This window comes from Rattus norvegicus, chromosome 6, assembly GCF_021556685.1.
Source record: "Rattus norvegicus strain SHRSP/BbbUtx chromosome 6, alternate assembly SHRSP_T2T, whole genome shotgun sequence".
Classification (NCBI taxonomy): domain Eukaryota; kingdom Metazoa; phylum Chordata; class Mammalia; order Rodentia; family Muridae; genus Rattus; species Rattus norvegicus.
Genome location: NC_141539.1, coordinates 129,133,083 through 129,155,458, shown reverse-complemented (window position 1 = coordinate 129,155,458; position 22,376 = coordinate 129,133,083). Strand labels below are relative to the sequence as shown.

The following is a 22,376-nucleotide window of genomic DNA, read 5'->3' as shown; positions in this document are numbered from 1 at the left end:
AGTCTTTAGGTAGTGGCTTAGTCCCTGGAAGCTCTGGTTGCTTGGCATTGTTGTACATATGGGGTCGCGAGCCCCTTCAAGCTCTTCCAGTTCTTTCTCTGATTCCTTCAATGGGGGACCTATTCTCAGTTCAGTGGTTTGCTGCTGGCATTCGCCTCTGTATTTGCTGTATTCTGGCTGTGTCTCTCAGGAGCAATCTACATCCGGCTCCTGTCAGTCTGCACTTCTTTGCTTCATCCATCTTGTCTAATTGGGTGGCTGTATATGTATGGGCCACATGTGGGGAAGGCTCTGAATGGGTGTTCCTTCAGTCTCTGTTTTAATCTTTGCCTCTCCCTTCCCTGCCAAGGGTATTCTTTTTCCTCATTTAAAGAAGGAGTGAAGCATTTACATTTTGATCATCCGTCTTGAGTTTCGTTTGTTCTAGGGATCTAGGGTAATTTAAGCATTTGGGCTAATAGCCAATTATCAATGAGTGCATACCATGTATGTCTTTCTGTGATTGGGTTAGCTCACTCAGGATGATATTTTCCAGTTCCAACCATTTGCCTACGAATTTCATAAACTCGTTTTTTTTGATAGCTGAATAATATTCCATTGTGCAGATGTACCACATTTTCTGTATCCATTCCTCTGTTGAAGGGCATCTGGGTTCTTTCCAGTTTCTGGCTATTATAAATAAGGCTGCGATGAACATAGTGGAGCACGTGTCTCTTTTATATGTTGAGGCATCTTTTGGGTATATGCCCAAGAGTTCCTCAGGCAGTTCAATGTCCAATTTTCTGAGGAACCTCCAGACTGATTTCCAGAATGGTTTTACCAGTCTGCAATCCCACCAACAATGGAGGAGTGTTCCTCTTTCTCCACATCCTCGCCAGCATCTGCTGTCACCTGAGTTTTTGATCTTAGCCATTCTCACTGGTGTGAGGTGAAATCTCAGGGTTGTTTTGATTTGCATTTCCCTTATGACTAAAGATGTTGAACATTTCTTTAGGTGTTTCTCAGCCATTCGGCATTCCTCAGCTGTGAATTCTTTGTTTAGCTCTGAACCCCATTTTTAATAGGGTTATTTGTTTCCCTGCGGTCTAACTTCTTGAGTTCTTTGTATATTTTGGATATAAGGCCTCTATCTGTTGTAGGATTGGTAAAGATCGTTTCCCAATCTGTTGGTTGCCGTTTTGTCCTAACCACAGTGTCCTTTGCCTTACAGAAGCTTTGCAGTTTTATGAGATCCCATTTGTCGATTCTTGATCTCAGAGCGTAAGCCATTGGTGTTTTGTTCAGGAAATTTTTTCCAGTGCCCATGTGTTCCAGATGCTTCCCTAGTTTTTCTTCTATTAGTTTGAGTGTGTCTGGTTTCATGTGGAGGTCCTTGATCCACTTGGACTTAAGCTTTGTACAGGGTGATAAGCATGGATCGATCTGCATTCTTCTACATGCTGACCTCCAGTTGAACCAGCACCATTTGCTGAAAATGCTATCTTTTTTCCATTGGATGGTTTTGGCTCCTTTGTCAAAAATCAAGTGACCATAGGTGTGTGAGTTCATTTCTGGGTCTTCAATTCTATTCCATTGGTCTATTTGTCTGTCTCTGTACCAATACCATGCAGTTTTTATCACTATTGCTCTGTAATACTGCTTGAGTTCAGGGATAGTGATTCCCCCTGAAGTCCTTTTATTGTTGAGGATAGCTTTAGCTATCCTGGGTTTTTTGTTATTCCAGATGAATTTGCAAATTGTTCTGTCTAACTCTTTGAAGAATTGGATTGGTATTTTGATGGGGATTGCATTGAATCTGTAGATTGCTTTTGGTAAAATGGCCATTTTTACTATATTAATCCTGCCAATCCATGAGCATGGGAGATCTTTCCATCTTCTGAGGTCTTCTTCAATTTCTTTCCTCAGTGTCTTGAAGTTCTTATTGTACAGATCTTTTACTTGCTTGGTTAAAGTCACACCGAGGTACTTTATATTATTTGGGTCTATTATGAAGGGTGTCGTTTCCCTAATTTCTTTCTCGGCTTGTTTCTCTTTTGTATAGAGGAAGGCAACTGATTTATTTGAGTTAATTTTATACCCAGCCACTTTGCTGAAGTTGTTTATCAGCTTTAGTAGTTCTCTGGTGGAACTTTTGGGATCACTTAAATATACTATCATATCATCTGCAAATAGTGATCTTTTGACCTCTTCTTTTCCGATCTGTATCCCCTTGATCTCCTTTTGTTGTCTGATTGCTCTGGCTAGAACTTCAAGAACTATATTGAATAAGTAGGGAGAGAGTGGGCAGCCTTGTCTAGTCCCTGATTTTAGTGGGATTGCTTCAAGTTTCTCTCCATTTAGTTTAATGTTAGCAACTGGTTTGCTGTATATGGCTTTTACTATGTTTAGGTATGGGCCTTGAATTCCTATTCTTTCCAGGACTTTTATCATGAAGGGGTGTTGAATTTTGTCAAATGCTTTCTCAGCATCTAATGAAATGATCATGTGGTTTTGTTCTTTCAGTTTGTTTATATAATGGATCACGTTGATGGTTTTCCGTATATTAAACCATCCCTGCATGCCTGGGATGAAGCCTACTTGATCATGGTGGATGATTGTTTTGATGTGCTCTTGAATTCGGTTTGCCAGAATTTTATTGAGTATTTTTGCGTCGATATTCATAAGGGAAATTGGTCTGAAGTTCTCTTTCTTTGTTGTGTCTTTGTGTGGTTTAGGTATAAGAGTAATTGTGGCTTCGTAGAAGGTATTCGGTAGTGATCCATCTGTTTCAATTTTGTGGATTAGTTTGGATAATATTGGTATGAGGTCTTCTATGAAGGTTTGTTAGAATTCTGCACTAAACCCGTCTGGACCTGGGCTCTTTTTGGTTGGGAAACCTTTAATGACTGCTTCTATTTCCTTAGGAGTTATGGGGTTGTTTAACTGGTTTATCTGTTCCTGATTTAACTTCGATACCTGGTATCTGTCTAGGAAATTGTCCATTTCCTGAAGATTTTCAAGTTTTGTTGAATATAGGTTTTTATAGTAAGATCTGATGATTTTTTGAATTTCCTCTGAATCTGTAGTTATGTCTCCCTTTTCATTTCTGATTTTGTTAATTTGGACGCACTCTCTGTGTCCTCTTGTTAGTCTGGCTAAGGGTTTATCTATCTTGTTGATTTTCTCAAAGAACCAACTTTTGGTTCTGTTGATTCTTTCTATGGTCCTTTTTGTTTCTACTTGGTTGATTTCAGCTCTGAGTTTGATTATTTCCTGTCTTCTACTCCTCCCGGGTGTATTTGCTTCTTTTTGTTCTAGAGCTTTTAGGTGTGCTGTCAAGCTGCTGACATATGCTCTTTCCTGTTTCTTTCTGCAGGCACTCAGCACTATGAGTTTTCCTCTTAGCACAGCTTTCATTGTGTCCCATAAGTTTGGGTATGTTGTACCTTCATTTTCATTAAATTTTAAAAAGTTTTTAATTTCTTTCTTTATTTCTTCCTTGACCAGGTTATCATTGAGTAGAGCATTGTTCAATTTCCACATATATGTGGGCGTTCTTCCCTTATTGTTATTGAAGACCAGCTTTAGCCCGTGGTGGTCCGATAGCACGCATGGGATTATTTCTATCTTTCTGTACCTGTTGAGGCCCGTTTTTTTGACCAATTATATGGTCAATTTTGGAGAAAGTACCATGAGGAGCTGAGAAGAAGGTATATCCTTTTGCTTTAGGATAGAATGTTCTATAAATATCCGTTAAGTCCATTTGGCTCATGACTTCTCTTAGTCTGTCGACATCACTGTTTAATTTCTGTTTCCATGATCTGTCCATTGATGAGAGTGGGGTGTTGAAATCTCCCACTATTATTGTGTAAGGTGCAATGTGTGTTTTGAGCTTTAGTAAGCTTTCTTTTACGTATCTAGGTGCCCTTGTATTTGGGGCATAGATATTTAGGATTGAGAGTTCATCTTGGTGGATTTTTCCTTTGATGAATATGAAGTGTCCTTCCTTATCTTTTTTGATGACTTTCAGTTGAAAATTGATTTTATTTGATATTAGAATGGCTACTCCAGCTTGCTTCTTCTGACCATTTGCTTGGAAAGTTGTTTTCCAGCCTTTCACTCTGAGGTAGTGTCTGTCTTTGTCTCTGAGGTGTGTTTCCTGTAGGCAGAAGAATGCAGGGTCCTCGTTGCATATCCAGTTTCTTAATCTATTTCTTTTTATTGGGGAGTTGAGGCCATTGATGTTGAGAGATATTAAGGAATAGTGATTATTGTTTCCCGTTATATTCATATTTGGATGTGAGGTTATGTTTGTGTGCTTTTCTTCTCTTTGTTTTGTTGCCAAGACGATTAGTTTCTTGCTTCTTCTAGGGTATAGCTTGCCTCCTTATCTTGGGCTTTACCATTTATTATCCTTTGTAGTGTGGGATTTGTAGAAAGATATTGTTCTGCTGCAAGAAAGCTGCCTGGTGAGCTCGGGACACACGAAGGCAGAATTCCTCTAGGACCGGGCACGTCCTGTGTTTACCGGAAGTCCCACACCCGCGGATCCCGGCCCGCAGCAGCTCTCTGCTCCCAGACCCCCTGAGAGAAAGACCCAACCGCCTGGTCAGGTGGGCACTCCTGAGGCTGCAGAGCGGAAGAGACCACCAACACTGCCCACCCCTGCCCACATCCCTGGCCCAAGAGGAATCTGTGTAAGGCCTCTGGACTCCCGTGGGGGAGGGCCCAGGAGCGGCAGGACCCCTGCCTGAGACACCGCCGGAACCTGAAGGAAACAGACCGGATAAACAGTTCTCTGCACCCAAATCCCATGGGAGTGAGAGCTAAACCTTCAGAGAGGCAGACAAGCCTGGGAAACCAGAAGAGACTGCTCTCTGCACACACATCTCAGACGCCAGAGGAAAACGCCAAAGGCCATCTGGAACCCTGGTGCACTGAAGCTCCCGGAAGAGGCGGCGCATATCTTCCTGGTTGCTGCCGCTGCAGAGAGCCTGTGGGTAGCACACCACGAGCGAACTTGAGCCTCGGGACCACAGGTAAGACCAACTTTTCTGCTGCAAGAAAGCTGCCTGGTGAACTCAAGACACAGGCCCACAGGAACAGCTGAAGACCTGTAGAGAGGAAAAACTACACGCCCGAAAGCAGAACACTCTGTCCCCATAACTGACTGAAAGAGAGGAAAACAGGTCTACAGCACTCCTGACACACAGGCTTATAGGACAGTCTAGCCACTGTCAGAAATAGCAGAACAAAGTAACACTAGAGATAATCTGATGGCGAGAGGCAAGCGCAGGAACCCAAGCAACAGGAACCAAGACTACATGGCATCATCGGAGCCCAGTTCTCCCACCAAAACAAACATGGAATATCCAAACACACCAGAAAAGCAAGATCTAGTTTCAAAATCATATTTGATCATGATGCTGGAGGACTTCAAGAAAGACATGAAGAACTCCCTTAGGGAAACACAGGAAAACATTAATAAATAAGTAGAAGCCTACAGAGAGGAATCGCAAAAATCCCTGAAAGAATCGCAAAAATCCCTGAAAGAATTCCAGGAAAACACAATCAAACAGTTGAAGGAATTAAAAATGGAAATAGAAGCAATCAAGAAAGAACACATGGAAACAACCCTGGATATAGAAAACCAAAAGAAGAGACAAGGAGCTGTAGAAACAAGCTTCACCAACAGAATACAAGAGATGAAAGAGAGAATCTCAGGAGCAGAAGATTCCATAGAAATCATTGACTCAACTGTCAAAGATAATGTAAAGCAGAAAAAGCTACTGGTCCAAAACATACAGGAAATCCAGGACTCAATGAGAAGATCAAACCTAAGGATAATAGGTATAGAAGAGAGTGAAGACTCCCAGCTCAAAGGACCAGTAAATATCTTCAACAAAATCATAGAAGAAAACTTCCCTAACCTAAAAAAAGAGATACCCATAGACATACAAGAAGCCTACAGAACTCCAAATAGATTGGACCAGAAAAGAAACACCTCCCGTCACATAATTGTCAAAACACCAAACGCACAAAATAAAGAAAGAATATTAAAAGCAGTAAGGGAAAAAGGTCAAGTAACATATAAAGGCAAACCTATCAGAGTCACACCAGACTTCTCACCAGAAACTATGAAGGCCAGAAGATCCTGGACTGATGTCATACAGACCCTAAGAGAACACAAATGCCAGCCCAGTTTACTGTATCCTGCAAAACTCTCAATTAACATAGATGGAGAAACCAAGATATTCCATGACAAAACCAAACTGAGGTTCTTTTTTTTTTAAATTTAGAGAATACTTTATTAGTTTTTGTAATCAAACCCATGTAGATAAGACCTTACATATTTAATACAGTGTGTTACCCCTGTACAAATGGAAAAAACTTAAGTTCAACATTTCTAGACCAATATGGCTGTTAATTTCTGTACAGTGCCAACTCAACACAGTAAACGGGGATACTTTTTTCCAAAGTTGACAGCACAGCTAATGTTTCAAAAAATTCTAATTATATATCTGTATATATATATTTATATTTATATAAAAAGACCAATAATAGCAGTGTGTTATGCATCAACAGCAGCAACAGCTTTTCCAGGTTCTGCAGTCATCTGAAAAAACTGTAGAGACATCCAGCACACTCCACTAAAAAAAAAAAAAGTAAAAAAACAAATCCCAAGAAAACAGCACAGTTCTGTTACTCTTGTGGTACCTGGCACCATTTTTTTTTAATTAGCTTCTCAATTATCATCTGGAAAGAAAACATTCTGAGCAACATCATTAAAAACAGCTCTGATAAAGCACGGTCACTACTACGCATCATAAAGCAGGTACAAGCTATTTTACATCCACAGAGGTATGATACAGTACTGTCCTACATCTATAATACTAGAGGATACAATTTAAAAGGCATTATTTGAGACTTGATTCTACTTTTCCAGCAGAGGGCCCAAAGGATGGTGTGACACAGCTTTGTAAAGAAACATACTCTAGACAGGATTTCCTTTCACTAGTGGCACAGTTCTAAGGATTCATTCTCTCCATGAATGTCAGCTAAAACCGTTATTAAAAAAATGAAATATCCCTAGAACAAAACCGTATAACCACCGGATTCACATGAAGATGACCTAGTGGAGACAAGCTGGACCTCACCTTACCAACAAGCTATCAAATCTGTTATGTTTAAACAGTGAGACCTCCAAGGAAGGAGATGCCAAGTAGTGCTTCAAAGCTTTGGACCACAATCAAACACAGCATCCTTTTCAACAGAAGCAGAAGCTCATCTGAATATGCTCAAGGATGCTGACATCAACATTTAATCATCTCCTCACTCATCCAGGAAGAAGGGGAGATCAGTTACTACTGTACTTTATTGTGTTCAACCAAATCACCATGTTACAAAAATAGCAAGCTGCCATAATAAAAAATAAGGCTCCTCTATCCAGCACCAGATAGCATCATTTTACTTTCAAGCCTAGAAATTGCACACTTGTATATAAACCAACCGAAGATGAGGATTGAGAGTTCATCTTGGTGGATTTTTCCTTTGATGAATATGAAGTGTCCTTCCTTATCTTTTTTGATGACTTTTAATTGAAAATTGATTTTATTTGATATTAGAATGGCTACTCCAGCTTGCTTCTTCTGACCATTTGCTTGGAAAGTTGTTTTCCAGCCTTTCACTCTGAGGTAGTGTCTGTCTTTATCTCTGAGGTGTGTTTCCTGTAGGCAGCAGAATGCAGGGTCCTCATTGCGTATCCAGTTTGTTAATCTATGTGTTTTTATTGGGGAGTTGAGGCCATTGATGATGAGAGATATTAAGGAATAGTGATTATTGCTTCCTGTTATATTCATATTTGGATGTGAGGTTATGTTTGTGTGCTTTTCTTCTCTTTGTTTTGTTGCCAAGATGATTAGTTTCTTGCTTCTTCTAGGGTATAGCTTGCCTCCTTATGTTGGGCTTTACCCTTTATTATCCTTTGTAGTGCTGGATTTGTAGAAAGATATTGTGTAAATTTGGTTTTGTCATGGAATATCTTGGTTTCTCCATCTATGTTAATTGAGAGTTTTGCAGGATACAGTAACCTGGGCTGGCATTTGTGTTCTCTTAGGGTCTGTATGACATCTGTCCAGGATCTTCTGGCCTTCATAGTTTCTGGCAAAAAGTCTGGTGTGATTCTGATAGGTCTGCCTTTATATGTTACTTGACCTTTTTCCCTTACTGCTTTTAATATTCTTTCTTTATTTTGTGCGTTTGGTGTTTTGACAATTATGTGACGGAGGTGTTTCTTTTCTGGTCCCATCTATTTGGAGTTCTGTAGGCTTCTTGTATGCCTATGGGTATCTCTTTTTTTTAGGTTAGGGAAGTTTTCTTCTATGATTTTGTTGAAGATATTTACTGGTCCTTTGAGCTGGGAGTCTTCACTCTCTTCTATACCTATTATCCTTAGGTTTGATCTTCTCATTGAGTCCTGGATTTCCTGTATGTTTTGGACCAGTAGCTTTTTCTGCTTTACATTATCTTTGACAGTTGAGTCAATGATTTCTATGGAATCTTCTGCTCCCGAGATTCTCTCTTCCATCTCTTGTATTCTGTTGGTGAAGCTTGTATCTACAGCTCCTTGTCTTTTCTTTTGATTTTCTATGTCCAGGGTCATTTCCATGTGTTCTTTCTTGATTGCTTCTATTTCCATTTTTAATTCCTTCAACTGTTTGATTGTGTTTTCCTGGAATTCTTTCAGGGATTTTTGCGATTCCTCTCTGTAGGCTTCTACTTGTTCTCTAAGGGAGTTCTTTATGTCTTTCTTGAAGTCCTCCAGCATCATGATCAAATATGATTTTGAAACTAGATCTTGCTTTTCTGGTGTGTTTGGATATTCCGTGTTTGCTTTGGTGGGAGAATTGGGCTCCGATGATGCCATGTAGTCTTGGTTTCTGTTGCTTGGGTTCCTGTGCTTGCCTCTCGCATCAGATTATCTCTAGTGTTACTTTGTTCTGCTATTTCTGACCGTGGCTAGACTGTCCTATAAGCCTGTGTGTCAGGAGTGCTGTAGACCTGTTTTCCTGTTTTCTTTCAGCCAGTTATGGGGACAGAGTGTTCTGCTTTCGGGTGTGTAGTTTTTCCTCTCTACAGGTCTTCAGCTGTTCCTGTGGGCCTGTGTCTTGAGTTCACCAGGCAGGTTTCTTGCAGGGGAAAAGTTGGTCCTACCTGTGGTTCCAAGGCTCAAGTTTGCTCGTGGGGTACTGCCTAAGTCCTCTCCTCGGCGGCAGCAACCGGGAAGATCTGCGCCGCTCTTTCCGGGAGCCTCCGTGCACCAGGGTTCCAGATGACGTTTGGTGTTTTCCTCTGGCATCTGGATGTGCACAGAGTGCAGTCTCTTCTGGTTTCCCAGGCGTGTCTGCCTCTCTGAAGTTTCAGCTCTCCCTCCCACGGGATTTGGGTGCAGAGAACTGTTTATCCGGTCTGTTTCCTTCAGGTTCTGGCGGTGTCTCAGGCGCAGGGGTCCTGCCGCTCCTGGGCCCTCCCCTACGGGAACCCAGAGGCCTTATACAGTTGCCTCTTGGGCCAGGGATGTGGGCAGGGGTGGGCAGTGTTGGTGGTCTCCTCCGCTCTGCAGCCTCAGGAGTGCCCACCTGATCAGGCGGTGAGGTCTCTCTCCCATGGGGTTTGGGAGCAGAGACCAAACTGAGGTTCTTAATATAAGGTTGGCTAAACAACAATGAAAATTCAAGTCCCAGACTCAAAGGGAATCAACAGTTAATGTAAGGTCATCAATTGGTAAAGAATGGGATCCTGTGATATAGGATGGAGATTCCAGAGGATCCTATTGAAACTAAGAACTTTGAACTCTAAGATTCTCAAAACGCTAACTCATCTAAGTTAATCTCTCCACGACCACCTAAAAATATTGCCTTTTATACTTTTGACTGAGGAAATTATTCCTTCTCTGTGAAATACCAGAGGTGATTTTCCTTTCACGGCTAACTTTTAATCAGAAAAAAAGTATCCTCGCCTGGCATATTTCAGTTTAAAAAAAAATTAGCCACAATCAGAGTGATCAAATTGAGAACCAGGTTTAGTATATTTATAGATTTTTTTTTTCAAATGGTGTATTTGATGCGTTAGGTCTTGGCTTTCATTTTGGCTGATGATGCTGTCTGTCTGTGGAATTTCATGGCCTGGGTGGTTCTTCCATGATGGTGCAAGTTGTGCTAAGGTCAGGGGCCTCCTATGTAGTTGGGTCCAAGTAAAGAATACTAGTCCAGAGCTCATTGAGTTTGCTAGTTGTCTTAGTCAAGGTTTCCATTATTGTGATGAAACACTAGGACCAAAAAGTGAGTTGGAGAGGAAGGAGATTATTTATCGTACATTTCTATATTACTGTTCATTACAGAAGGAAGTCAGGACAGGACTCAATCAGGACAGGAACCTGGAGGCAAGAGTTGATGCAGAAGCTATAGAGGGGTGCTGCTTCCTTCCTTTCTCCATACGTCCTGCTCAGCCTGATTTCTTATAGATTGTAGAACCACTGTACCCTCCACCATCAATCAGCAATTAAGAAAATTCTCGACATGCTTGCCTACAGCCAGATCTTATCAAAACATTTTCTTAATTGAGGTTCTCTCTTTCTGATGAATCTATCTTGTGTCAAGTTAACAAAATATAGCCAAGGTATCAATTCAGAGAAGCAGAAGGCTGGGAAATGTGTGTAGGAACATATTTTAAGAGTGTGAGTAATGATGGAAGGATCATAAAACAGGATAAGGTTGAGGTTATTGATATGGGCTCAGTTACTGGACATTCTCTTTTATTTTAGAAACTCATATATTTTCTACACGGGTGTCATTCAAAAATATGGCTCACTGAAGCATTTGTCTAAAGAACCACTACTGAAAGAAGTTTGGAGAAGCCTGGTAATCCACGGCTTAGTGTTGATGAAGGGCTCTTAAGACTGAAGAAATTGCAATGCTAGAGTGGACATGCTGTGTAAAACCCAATCCTTCACAGTGGGAATGTTCAGAAGAGATGTTCTTCATTAATTTCGTAATACAGGAAATGGTGAGAGGAACACCACCACATTTGAAGGACTTGGTTTTCACCATTCCCTGTGACAGATCTGGGGTTTGGAGACACTGCTGCTCAGTTGGATGAATTCAGTGCAATGAGTTTTATTGGACCCTGATGTAGCAGGAGCCAAGGGGATGAACTGAATCAGCAAAGGCAAGATGATCGTGATTTTCAAAATGGGCAGCCAAGACAAAGTAATGTCCTATGATCTAAGCATAATGGGCAGAACAGGCATAATAATTTTTATGATGGCATGACTCATACCTATCATTGTTATTGCCTAATTATTCTTGCTGTTTCTAACCATGCAATATATAAAAAAACATTTGTGTTGGATCTGTGTAAATAGAAAAATTCTCAAACACTTGAAAGCCTCCATTGAATAGTGACAAAATTGAGTCTAGGACTGTGAACCATTTTCCAGAGTTGAGCCAGTTAGCAGGTGGAGATCTAGAGCCCTGACTGAAAGGACAACCAGGTTCTCTTGAGGAAGGACTTTGATAAAACATCTTAGAGTTTTAGCGTTCACTTTTCCCAGGTCGTCACAAAAGGGACCTTCAGATTTTAAAAAGGGCAAATGCACACTTGGGACAAGAGACAATTACTTTCCTGGGTTCTAAATTGACAGTCATTCCAAAAGAACCCAAGAAACACTGTGGTCCTCCAGAAAAAGCAGTGACTTAGTAAGGTCAGATGATTAGTGGAATTTTGACTAAAACCCAAATCAGAGTTGATCCCTAAAGTTATCCCTTAGCTATTTTCCTGGTCCCAGAACATAGTTGGAATGAAGATATTTTGAAACTGTCAGAATTCTCACAATGAACCCCTGACCTGTGGAGTGGGGGCTACAAAGGTTAGAAAGGCTAAGTAAAAGCTTTTACATTTGCCTGTCAGGGAATATAGTGAATCAAGTTGAGTGTCTCAGGGTTAGTGTTAGTTGTCCTATTTGGGCTCTAGCACATTCCTTACTGGAATGGTTACACTGCCCATCTACCAAGTGATGTATAGAGGTGCTGACTTTCTATAGGGCTGGGGCAGGAGAAGGCTCTTCAACAGTTTCAGGACCGAGGGAAGGCTGTTCCCAAATGGATTCAGGTTAAGGGTATTTTGAGTGCTTGTGAGAAAACTCCAAGAAAACAAGACAAGTGTTTGTCAAAGAACACAGAATTGTTCTTGGATTATGCTTGAATGCCCTGCCCAGATAGAATTGACAGGAAGGAGTTTCCTTCTGACTAGTCATTACAGCCAACTATTGTCCTTGGTTTATATGCCTCCATGGAAAACCATGGGTTTTCTTGTTTGTTTGTTTTTTGTTTTGTTTTGTTTTGTTTTAAACCACTTATGGCTTGTCCTCATGGTTGAACACTTACTGAGGTGACTGTGTGTAACCATCGAGTATAAACTGACTAATAGTCTTAAGAAAGTAAGCAATTGCATGAGACTTTATTCTTCATTTTTAGGCTCCCTTCTCCCAGGTTGCAGCACCAACTAGAGCAGTGACAGGATCCTTAACTACCATATGATCTGAGATGCCCATCATGATCTAATTGTTGTTTGACCAACCAAGATTTCTACTCCATTGACAGTGCTGTCTGCGCCAACCATACACCTAGAGCTCCATGACATGTACTCTATGATCCGTCAACTGAGGCAGAGTATATCAAGGCCTGTTTTACTGATGTTTCTGCAAGTTATGTAAGCAGCAACCAGCCATTGACAGGTGGAGCATGGCAACTCTTTTAGGGAAAACCCCAAAGACAGCAGCACAGGGGCATCTTCTTGTTTGGTAGAACCTCAGGCAGTACTCGTGGTTATGCATTTTGCTTTGAAAGATACGTGGTCAGATGTGCAATTCTTCACTGATTCATGGATATTGCCAATAGGTTATCAACGACTTTGCCAAGAGCATGTTTAGAAATCTAATGAGAAAGAAATCTGGTGAATAAGTATGAGGGGAGAGCTCTCCAGATGGGAGAATGATGTGAAGATACTTGTGTGCCACGTACGTGCTCATCCAATGTGTCTTCAGCTGAGAAAGAGTTCAATAACCAAGTAGATAGAATGGACCATTCTGGTGACATTCAGCCTCTCTTCCCAGCCATCTCTATCATGGCCAATAGGTCAATGAACAAGGTGGTTATGGTGACAATGATCAAGGTTACCTAGGGGCTTGATAACATGGACTGCTATTCAGGAAGTCTGACCAAGACACTTGGGCGAGCATCCCACAAGCATCGTGTCTAGCTGTATGGTCATGGGGAAATAAATAAGCTTCCCTGTGTTTCAGTTTCCTCTTCCATTAAATGGATTGATAACAGCATATAGGACAGAGGACCATCACTGGAATCAAAGAGTATGAGTGACAATCTCTTTGTTCCTGTTGTCACTAGAGGGAACCCCTGCCAACAGGAGCTAAGGGAACACTGCCTGGGCATTTTATGTTCAGGTGTATGTTTATTCATCCTTTGGTCCTACCTCTTCATTTTGATTGGTGGTAGTCATTGTTTTGTGTGAGGTTGTTCAGCTAGGAACTTAGAGAGAGGATATCACTCTGCCCTGAGTAGGAATGGTAGGGAGAGTGGAGCTGCTCTGACCCATGGGGTCCATGCATCTGCAGGAGTTTGGGCTCCAACAATGTTACATGTGAGTAGGGTCAGCAATCCAGCAAAAGACACTGGGTGACAGAGCCCATGGCCTGGAAGAGGGAAAGAATGAGGCAGGACCTGGTCACCAGGAAGTCATAAACATTGGAAATAGAGTCAGTACAGCATAGTTGCTGCAGATCCTGAACTTTGAAACTGTGATTCAAATCAAATTTGCTTTGCTCTGTGGGTTATCCCAGATCATCAGACAATTCCACTGATCAACACGTCTGTCTTCTTGCCAATGCCATGGAGTTTTATCACAATTGATCTGTCCTCTAAATTGAAATCAGGGATGGTAGTAACTCCAGAAGTTATTTTATTGTACAAGATCTTTATAGCTATACTAGGTGTTTGGTTTTTTTCCACATGAAGTGGAGAACTGCTTTTCAAGGCCTGTAAAGAGTTGTGTTGGAATTTTAAAGAGATGGCTTTGAATCTGTAGATAGCCTTTGGTAAAATGGCCATTTTTACTAGGTTAATCCTACCAATCCATGAGCATAGGAGATCTTACCATATTCTGATATATACCTCAATTTCTTTCTTCAAAGACTTGAAGTTCTTGTCCTGCATGATATTTCCTGGCTTGGTTGGAGTTAAATAAAGATATTTTATTGTATGTGTTTCTATTGTGAAGAATGTTGTTTCTGTAATTTCTTCTTAGCCTGTTTAATATTTCTATAAAGGAGTGCTACTGGTTTGTTTGTTTGTTTGTTTGTTGTTTGTTTAGTTAGTTAGTTCTTATCTTTCCTCTTTGGAATGACATAGACAATCAAGAACAAATGTCAGTTGCAGCCCTCCCTGGAGACAGTTAGGGCATAGGTCCTGTACTTTTCTTTTGCTTCTGACTTCTTCCCCTTTCCACACTGACTTTGAACTACTTAAAAAATGTAAGATGTGACTAGGAGATCCAGTGGGCTTGTGGAGAACAAAAGTGGTAATTTTCACATCAGGATATAGTTCTGATAGAAGCTATGAATCCATGTTACCAGAAATCATCCCGTCTGCCCATTGGTAATCTGAACACAGAGCACAGGTTGTCCATGCCAGCATTTCCTAAGAGGAGGGAGGAGCCCTTGGTGTGGATAAATAGGCATCACTGTGCGCTGGGTATAACAACACACCAGGCAAGGGAAAACCTTGAACATCAGGAGTCGGCAATCATAGAGGCTGGCAGCTGGCTGGTGTCAGCTCTTCAGGTAATGCCCAGGATTACTGCCTAGAGGAACAGAAGGAACATTCCCAGGCCTGTGTGGTACTGGCTATGGCCTGCAACCTATGTTTATGGGGATGGGGAAAGGGCTTTGGTTGAGATACTGGGTTAGAATCAATGAACATTTCTGGGGTTCATGAAATCTTCTCTCTGTTTCTCTGGGCTATGGAAGATGCAGATGTTGTGGTCTATGCTTATGAAGAGTAAACGGACCCTGCTCCTCTGACTCCAAAGGGAGTTTTGAGAGCTTGTTGGCTTGCCTGCTGCTGCCATTGCTAGGGTGACACAGGACTGTTGCAGAGTCACTCTAGGGGAGGTGGCAGCTTTGCCATGATCACATAATAGAGGAGATGCCTGGGGGATTAGGACCCCACTTCCTGCCTAGATCCCAGATGCCATAGCAAGGACAGGGTCTTCACACTCAACTAGGAAAGCAAAGAAGAGTCAGTCACTGAACCAAGTCTCCTGTTGTACAAACCCAGTAGCCTCTTATCTCTGTAAATAATTTTGGCACGACATATTGTTTAATGTTTTTCCAAAGAAATGGTTGCATCAGTCTGAAAATAAAGCACAGAGTAAGTGGGGCCAAGGTCCCTGGCTCATCCTCAGGCATGTCACAGCAATGGGGACAAGTGGATTAGTGCCAACACATCCTCCTTTGCTCCCTCTTCCTTTTGCTCCCTCCTATTTTATTTCTCTCTCCCTCCTCCTATTCCACTGCCCCTTCCTTCAACTTTCTCTCCCTCTCCCTCCTCCTATCTCCCTGACCTTCCTTTTCCCATTTCTCTCCTTTTCTACAAAGTTCTTTTCTCCCCTCTCTCCCTTCTCTTATCTCTGTTCTGCCCTCCCTCCTCTCTCCTTCTCCTTCTCTCCCCTCCCCAATATCCTCTTCCCTTTCTCCTCTCTCCATGGCTGCCTCTTTCTCTCATTTATTTACCATCCGCCATCGCCTTTGCACACCTGAACACATGATCAGAGGTTAAAGGTAGATATTCAGGATTACCATAATTGCAAGCTATCAACTGAAGTACATTATAATATCAGTGACCCCCTGCTCTGGGTGTATAAAGAGGACATGGATCCCTAGACATTCCATACAGCCACTCCCAATGCCTACAATAAGCTAGCCACTTACCACTAATGTAACCTGGACCCCTCACCAAGCTGTACAGAGAGCTGTACACACCCATTTACTAACTACCACATAGCTGTCCTGACAGCCAACATGAAATCTGGTTCAGGTGTGGGAGAGTCTGATACCACTGCTGCTTCTTCCCACCAGCAGGCCTTCTAAATCTGAGGTACAAAGCACCATGTGGTTCTCTTGCAGGGTGGAGAGAACCTTTCCCTTTGTGTCCTTCCATTTACAGGTCCTCAAGGGTCCAGGATTTCCACACTACACCAAATATCTCTCCAGCTTCCTCTTAACTAACCCTTACCTAACCCTAACTTCAAGCATAAAATGAACTTAAGATTTCCCAGATTTTTCATTGAAGGGCTAAGAAAGGACCTGTGATAAAAAATGCTCCGAGGTTCCTGAGTTCTGTCGAAGGAGGTGGCTCAAGTGCAAAGTGCAGACAGGGGTCATGCCCATCCCCTGCTCCTATTCTGGCTTGCTCTGTCACCATAACCTGTAACTTCAAATCTCTGAATCTTGGTTCTCCGCTATGAAAATTGGCTACAGCATAGCACACCCTTTGTGGTAGTAGGGAGCACATGATGTGGTAATGCCATCTGAGTCTCCAGACCATTTCATGTGGGCAGTCACAGAGGCAGGAAGGGCAGCAGAGCAGGGCACAATACCCACTAGGTGGGAGGACTAGAAGATGATCAGAGCACTAGCTGGTCCTCCCAGGCTCAATGAAGTTTTTTTTAAGCCTTCAGGACAGAGAAGATGGCCTTCATTGCAGCTTTGGGGCTCCTGATGGCTGGGATCTGCCCTGCTGTCCTTGGCTTCCCAGATGGCACACTGGGAAATGACACTCTACTCCATAAAGATCAAGACAAGGGGACACAACTGGACAGTCTCACATTGGAGTCCATCAACACTGACTTTGCCTTCAGCCTTTACAAGATGCTGGCTTTGAAGAATCCAGATAAAAATGTTGTCTTCTCCCCACTTAGCATCTCAGCTGCCTTGGCCATTGTGTCCCTGGGAGCAAAGGGCAACACCCTGGAAGAGATTCTAGAAGTTCTCAGGTTCAATCTCACAGAGAGCTATGAGACAGACATCCACCAGGGCTTTGGGCACCTCCTCCAGAGGCTCAGTCAGCCAGGGGACCAGGTAAAGATCATCACAGGCAATGCTCTGTTTATTGATAAGAACCTTCAGGTCCTGGCAGAGTTCCAGGAGAAGACAAGGGCTCTGTACCAGGTTGAGGCCTTCACAGCTGACTTCCAGCAGCCTCGTGTGACCGAAAAGCTCATCAATGACTATGTGAGAAATCAGACCCAGGGGAAGATCCAGAAACTGGTCTCAGGCCTGAAAGAGAGGACATCCATGGTGCTGGTGAACTACCTCCTCTTTAGAGGTAAGAGTGGTCACTGCCTGGGGAGTAGAGGGAGAGGATCCTGGTTTTGTGCCTGTGCTATACGATGATCTCTGGAAAGGAGGTGCTCAAAGCCTTGGAGATATGGGTGCCTAACTTCTTGTTACTCACAAGCCTCCTCTTCTGAGGTGTTTCTGGACAATGGTTGTGTTTCCTGGTACATGCTCAAGAGAAGTCGTGAGCTTTCAGTCTACAAGGGATGGCTACTCAATATGACTTAAACTTACATACAAGCAGAATGTCATACCTCATATGTCCAGTCAGAAGTCATGGCTACTCCCTGCAGAGGCAGATTCCCTCAGGATTCCCACTGCAGGCATTTCTAGTATGTTCCAATAGTAGATGTCCATAACTGCTAGGGAGTCTCTGACTCTAGGAGGATCCAGATGGTCCTGGGACTAATTGATCATAAGGAGCCTAGAAACAGAAATTAGAACATGGAAGGTAGCATATCCCTCAATTAATGAAGAACCCCATGGGCAGTTACTGTGCCGTACTTCTCCCCTGAGCCTTTTCTATAATGAACTTGTCATGGGCATGGAGAAGCAGGAACTGGGTAAAAGCCACTAGAGATGTAGTGGTGTGGGCCAGGCAGTGTTCTGTGCTTAGTGTCAGATTGCTTTGTGTAATTTTGCTTTTGTAAAATAAATACCCACTTCGCATGAAAAGTCAGGATTCCCAAGACACATTCCTGAGCCAAAGAGTCTGATGAGATTTGGGTGCAAGATAGATAGAAAATCCCACACCAACAACATCCTGCTTAATACAGACCAGGGAGCAAGGTGACCACCCTGAAATTTGTGCCTGACAGAAGTCATAATGTGACCAGATCTGGAGTGAATAGATTAAAGTTAGTCCAGGTTAGAGTAGTGTGGTCTGGGGCTATAGATAGAAAATCAAGATGACAGTGGAGAGAAATATAGGATAGGAGGACAGGAGGACAGAAGACATAAGATAAGAGAATAGAGAACAGGAGGACAAGATGTCTATAAATTTCCTGTGGAAGGGGATGGTGGAAGCATAGTGACAGCCTGAAGGGTTAGATTAGAGGACATGTCTCTCTCAACTCTCCCCAGGACACTGGCTCAAATGCTGCTAAGTGTGAGTTGGGATGTATGTTTAGACTGTGAGAAGCCAAGACCAAGAAATTTTTCCACTATCAAGTTCTACAATGCACACTGGGAGAGGGGGTATAAACTAGACATTTGGATAACCCTGAGCTGGTAATTGGGACTTGTGGAGACTGCCATAGCCAATGTGTGAGATGAGGACTTCTTACCAATGCTTTTGCCACAATCTATCGGATTATGAACTGCTCACAATATAGGAGAACACAGTCTCTGCTCTTCTCCTTCCCCTAAAACTTATCCTATAAGTCATTGTCTTCTAGAAGGACTACAGACTCACAACTCTCCCCAGGCTCCAGGCTCCAGGCTCACCACCTTCACTGTCTCTCTCTTGCACACTCCACCACACATCCCTGACTGTGTCAGGAGTCCAGGTAGCCGGGGTGAGGTTTTGAGGTTCCCCTGTCCAAACTATGCTTGGAGACAATGCTCATAGTGAGCAGCTTGATCAACTACCAAGTTTTATCCAATTCTGCACATGTCACACTAAGGGATAGTCTGAGTGACTGAAGATGGGTGAATGGTAGTCTCAGCTCAAAAGCTGAGGATAGATGGAGAGGAGGTGGAGTGTTTGTCCTGTGGATATAACATGATCATTTGCCTCATTTTTAGGCAAATGGAAGGTGCCCTTTGACCCTGATTACACATTTGAGTCTGAGTTCTACGTGGATGAGAAGAGGTCTGTGAAGGTGTCCATGATGAAAATTGAGGAACTGACTACACCTTACTTCCGGGATGAGTAGCTGTCCTGCTCTGTGCTGGAACTGAAGTACACAGGAAATTCCAGTGCCCTGTTCATCCTCCCTGACAAGGGCAGGATGCAGCAAGTGGAAGCCAGCTTGCAACCAGAGACCCTGAAGAAGTGGAAGGACTCTCTGAGGCCCAGGTGCATGTCCTCAAGACCCAAAACTGGCCTGGATCCCTGTCCTGCTGTTGCCTGATGGCCAGTGACCCTATGCCTCATTGTCACAGTAGTGTCCTATGTAAGAGTAGAGAGTCCCCAGGGGACAGATGGACTTGGGTTTCATTTCCCTCTGCTGACTATGTGTTCCAGGTAATGAGTTGCTGTCAATTTTGTTGTTCACAAGATGATATCAGCTAGAACAGGGAACTGAGGTTTCCTCCCTCTAGCAGACTCTAAGTCACAGGGAGTCTAGAATGAGGTGGAAGGCAGGGGGGGATTGTGGTTCACAGGAGATGAGTTCAGAGAATGAGTTCCGCCCTGTGGAGACATTTTATCCTCTCAGTATGCATCATTCACTATACACAGACTAAGATTTGAAGACCTACTATGTGCCATCTTTTATAGACTCTGAAAATATATCAGAGACTGAAACACAAATGTACCCTTAGGCCTCCTCTTGTAACTGAGGAAGAAAGAATATCGAAATGAAAATTAAGTTAATCATTGTTTACTAGGTTAAAATGTGAGAAAATATGAAGTTAAGAAGGGGTATATCCAAGGATAAGGAATGCAGGAGTCTGATGCAATGTCCACTTTTAAATAGAAGGGCTGTAGAAGATGTTTTAGGGTTGTTGCACCAGGGGAGGATTCCATTTGTAGATCCAGAAGGAAATCATTCCCAGTAAAGGAACATCTAGGATCAAGTCAGGTTACCTGTCTACTAGTCACACTCTCAGTCACTGATGAATAATTAATGCATCAGGAAGAGCAAAGTCCTGTGGACTAGGCATGGGTGGAAAGTGGACTTCACTCCAGGGACAGGGCTGTCTGTGGAGAGAAGCCCCAGGGACAAGGGGTACTGATGGGGACATTGAATACAGGGACTCTTACATTGTTATTTTTTATTCTCAGGAAGATAGATGAGCTCTACCTGCCCAGGTTATCCATTTCCACTGACTATAGCCTGGAGGAGGTCCTTCCAGAGCTGGGCATTAGGGATGTCTTCTCTCAGCAAGCTGATCTGAGTAGGATCACAGGGGCCAAGGACCTGAATGTCTCTCAGGTAAGACAAGAAACACACAGTGCTTTGCCTTGGGGACTAAATGTGGATGGTGAAGGTCATACGAGCATGTGGGGGTGGTACATGTGTGAGGACATCTGTGTTTTTGAGGTTCCTTAACAAATGTCCATCCATTACTCCCTGTACCTAAGCTCATCTAGGAGACCATTGAGGAAAGAGACTATAGTTTCTTTATAGAACTATGGATACCAACCTCTGCTGCACTGCAGGGCTGCACACAATACACTGCAGGATCACCCAGAATACACTGCAGAACCACCCACAATACATTGCAGGACCACCCACAATGCACTACAAACCAAATCCCTTCAAGCTTCTGCTCCTTTAATGCAGTGCTGAGACAGTACTCCTTGACCAGCACACAGAATATTAACAGTAAAAGTAATAACCAGGATCTATGGCAATTCTGATGAAAACCCCAAGAATAGGAGAGGAGATGCCTTAGACTCTCATACTACATCCTTAGCTTCACACCCTGTTCGTGCCCAAGTTCTGTCCAGTGCCCACCCAGACCCCTGGGCTCAGATATGTTCCAGCAAGACATGGCAGTTTGGGAATGTGCAGCCTTGCCCTCTGCATTAATTGTGTATGTCCCAAGGAGGCTGAAATGGGAGGGATGCTGAATCCTCCACTGGCTGCCAACACTCTGGCTGTTCCCTCTGAAGATGTTGGGAAGCTGCCTGTGAGGAAACTCCTGCCACTGCCTACTGCCATCCTTCAGTTTGTAGTGGGTTTGAGGGCAGCACAGATTCAGACACTGAGCAGTCCAGGGCATGTCTCGTCTTATACCCTGAACAAAGATTTGAGAAATCCATGGTTAGAACTCACACAAGGAACAAAGAAACTCACCAGCAGAAGAGACCAACACTCACTGTTTGTTCCAGACCCCTCTCCTGCCCTCTCTGGTGTCCATTGAGTGGTGTGTTTATCTCCCCACAGGTGGTCCACAAGGTTGTGCTGGATGTGAATGAGACAGGCACAGAAGCAGCTGCTGCCACAGGAGCCAATTTGGTCCCACGTAGTGGAAGGCCACCTATGATTGTGTGGTTCAACAGGCCATTCCTGATAGCTGTCTCTCACACACATGGTCAGACTATCCTCTTTATGGCCAAAGTCATTAACCCCGTGGGAGCCTAAAGCTCCCCAAGATCTAATAGTTCTGCCCAGGTCCATGAGACCGAGCCTGCATGTGGATCTCTGTGTACAACCCAACCTTCAAACTCTGATTGGCTGTTGCAAAGTTGGCTTAGACAGTGACATTGACTATCTCTGTGGCTCCCAGACATTCAGGAGCGTTTGGCTATAATGTCAGGTTCTCAGGCCCCTTGGGAGCATCTGCACATGTTTCTGAACCCGGAATCTGTCTTTTTTCTTCTTCCCTTGTGACTCCTCTTTCTGTGTTCATACCCCAAACCTAGCCACTGTCAAGTACACCCAGTCCCAATAAAGGCTTTGAGCACATCTGCTTTCAGTCTCCACAGTCTTGATGGAAACAGACTGGCCTCTGAGCCAACCCATGAGAATCAGGCCCAGGACTGAGAGGGGAAACTGCTGCACTGAATGCCATTCTAGCATCTGAGAACCTGGTGCCATGCTCTTAGGTTATGCTTTCCCCTCTACAGGCAATGCCACTCAGTGCCCCTTGCAGTTTCCCCTGACACTGCCCACATCTGGCACAGTGTTGGAGCTCTAACTCCTGCAGCAGCAAGGGGCCTGTGGGTCAGACCAGATCCTCTCTCCCTAACACTCCTCCTACTCAGGGCCAAGTGGTAACCTCTCTAAGTTTGCAGCTGACCAACCTCAGAGAA

General features: G+C 43.3%; 1 protein-coding gene across 1 annotated transcript; it reads left to right on the top strand.

The window, feature by feature from the left end:
* The first annotated feature begins 14,808 nt into the window (after nucleotides 1-14,808).
* On the top strand, nucleotides 14,809-22,034 carry Serpina3m (serpin family A member 3M). Its single transcript, NM_001270982.1, is given in 5 exon segments — nucleotides 14,809-14,893; nucleotides 16,785-17,438; nucleotides 19,196-19,469; nucleotides 20,400-20,550; nucleotides 21,508-22,034. Coding segments are annotated over 4 exon segments (1,260 nt in total). The 5' UTR covers nucleotides 14,809-14,893; nucleotides 16,785-16,801; the 3' UTR covers nucleotides 21,706-22,034.
* The last annotated feature ends 342 nt before the right edge of the window (nucleotides 22,035-22,376 follow it).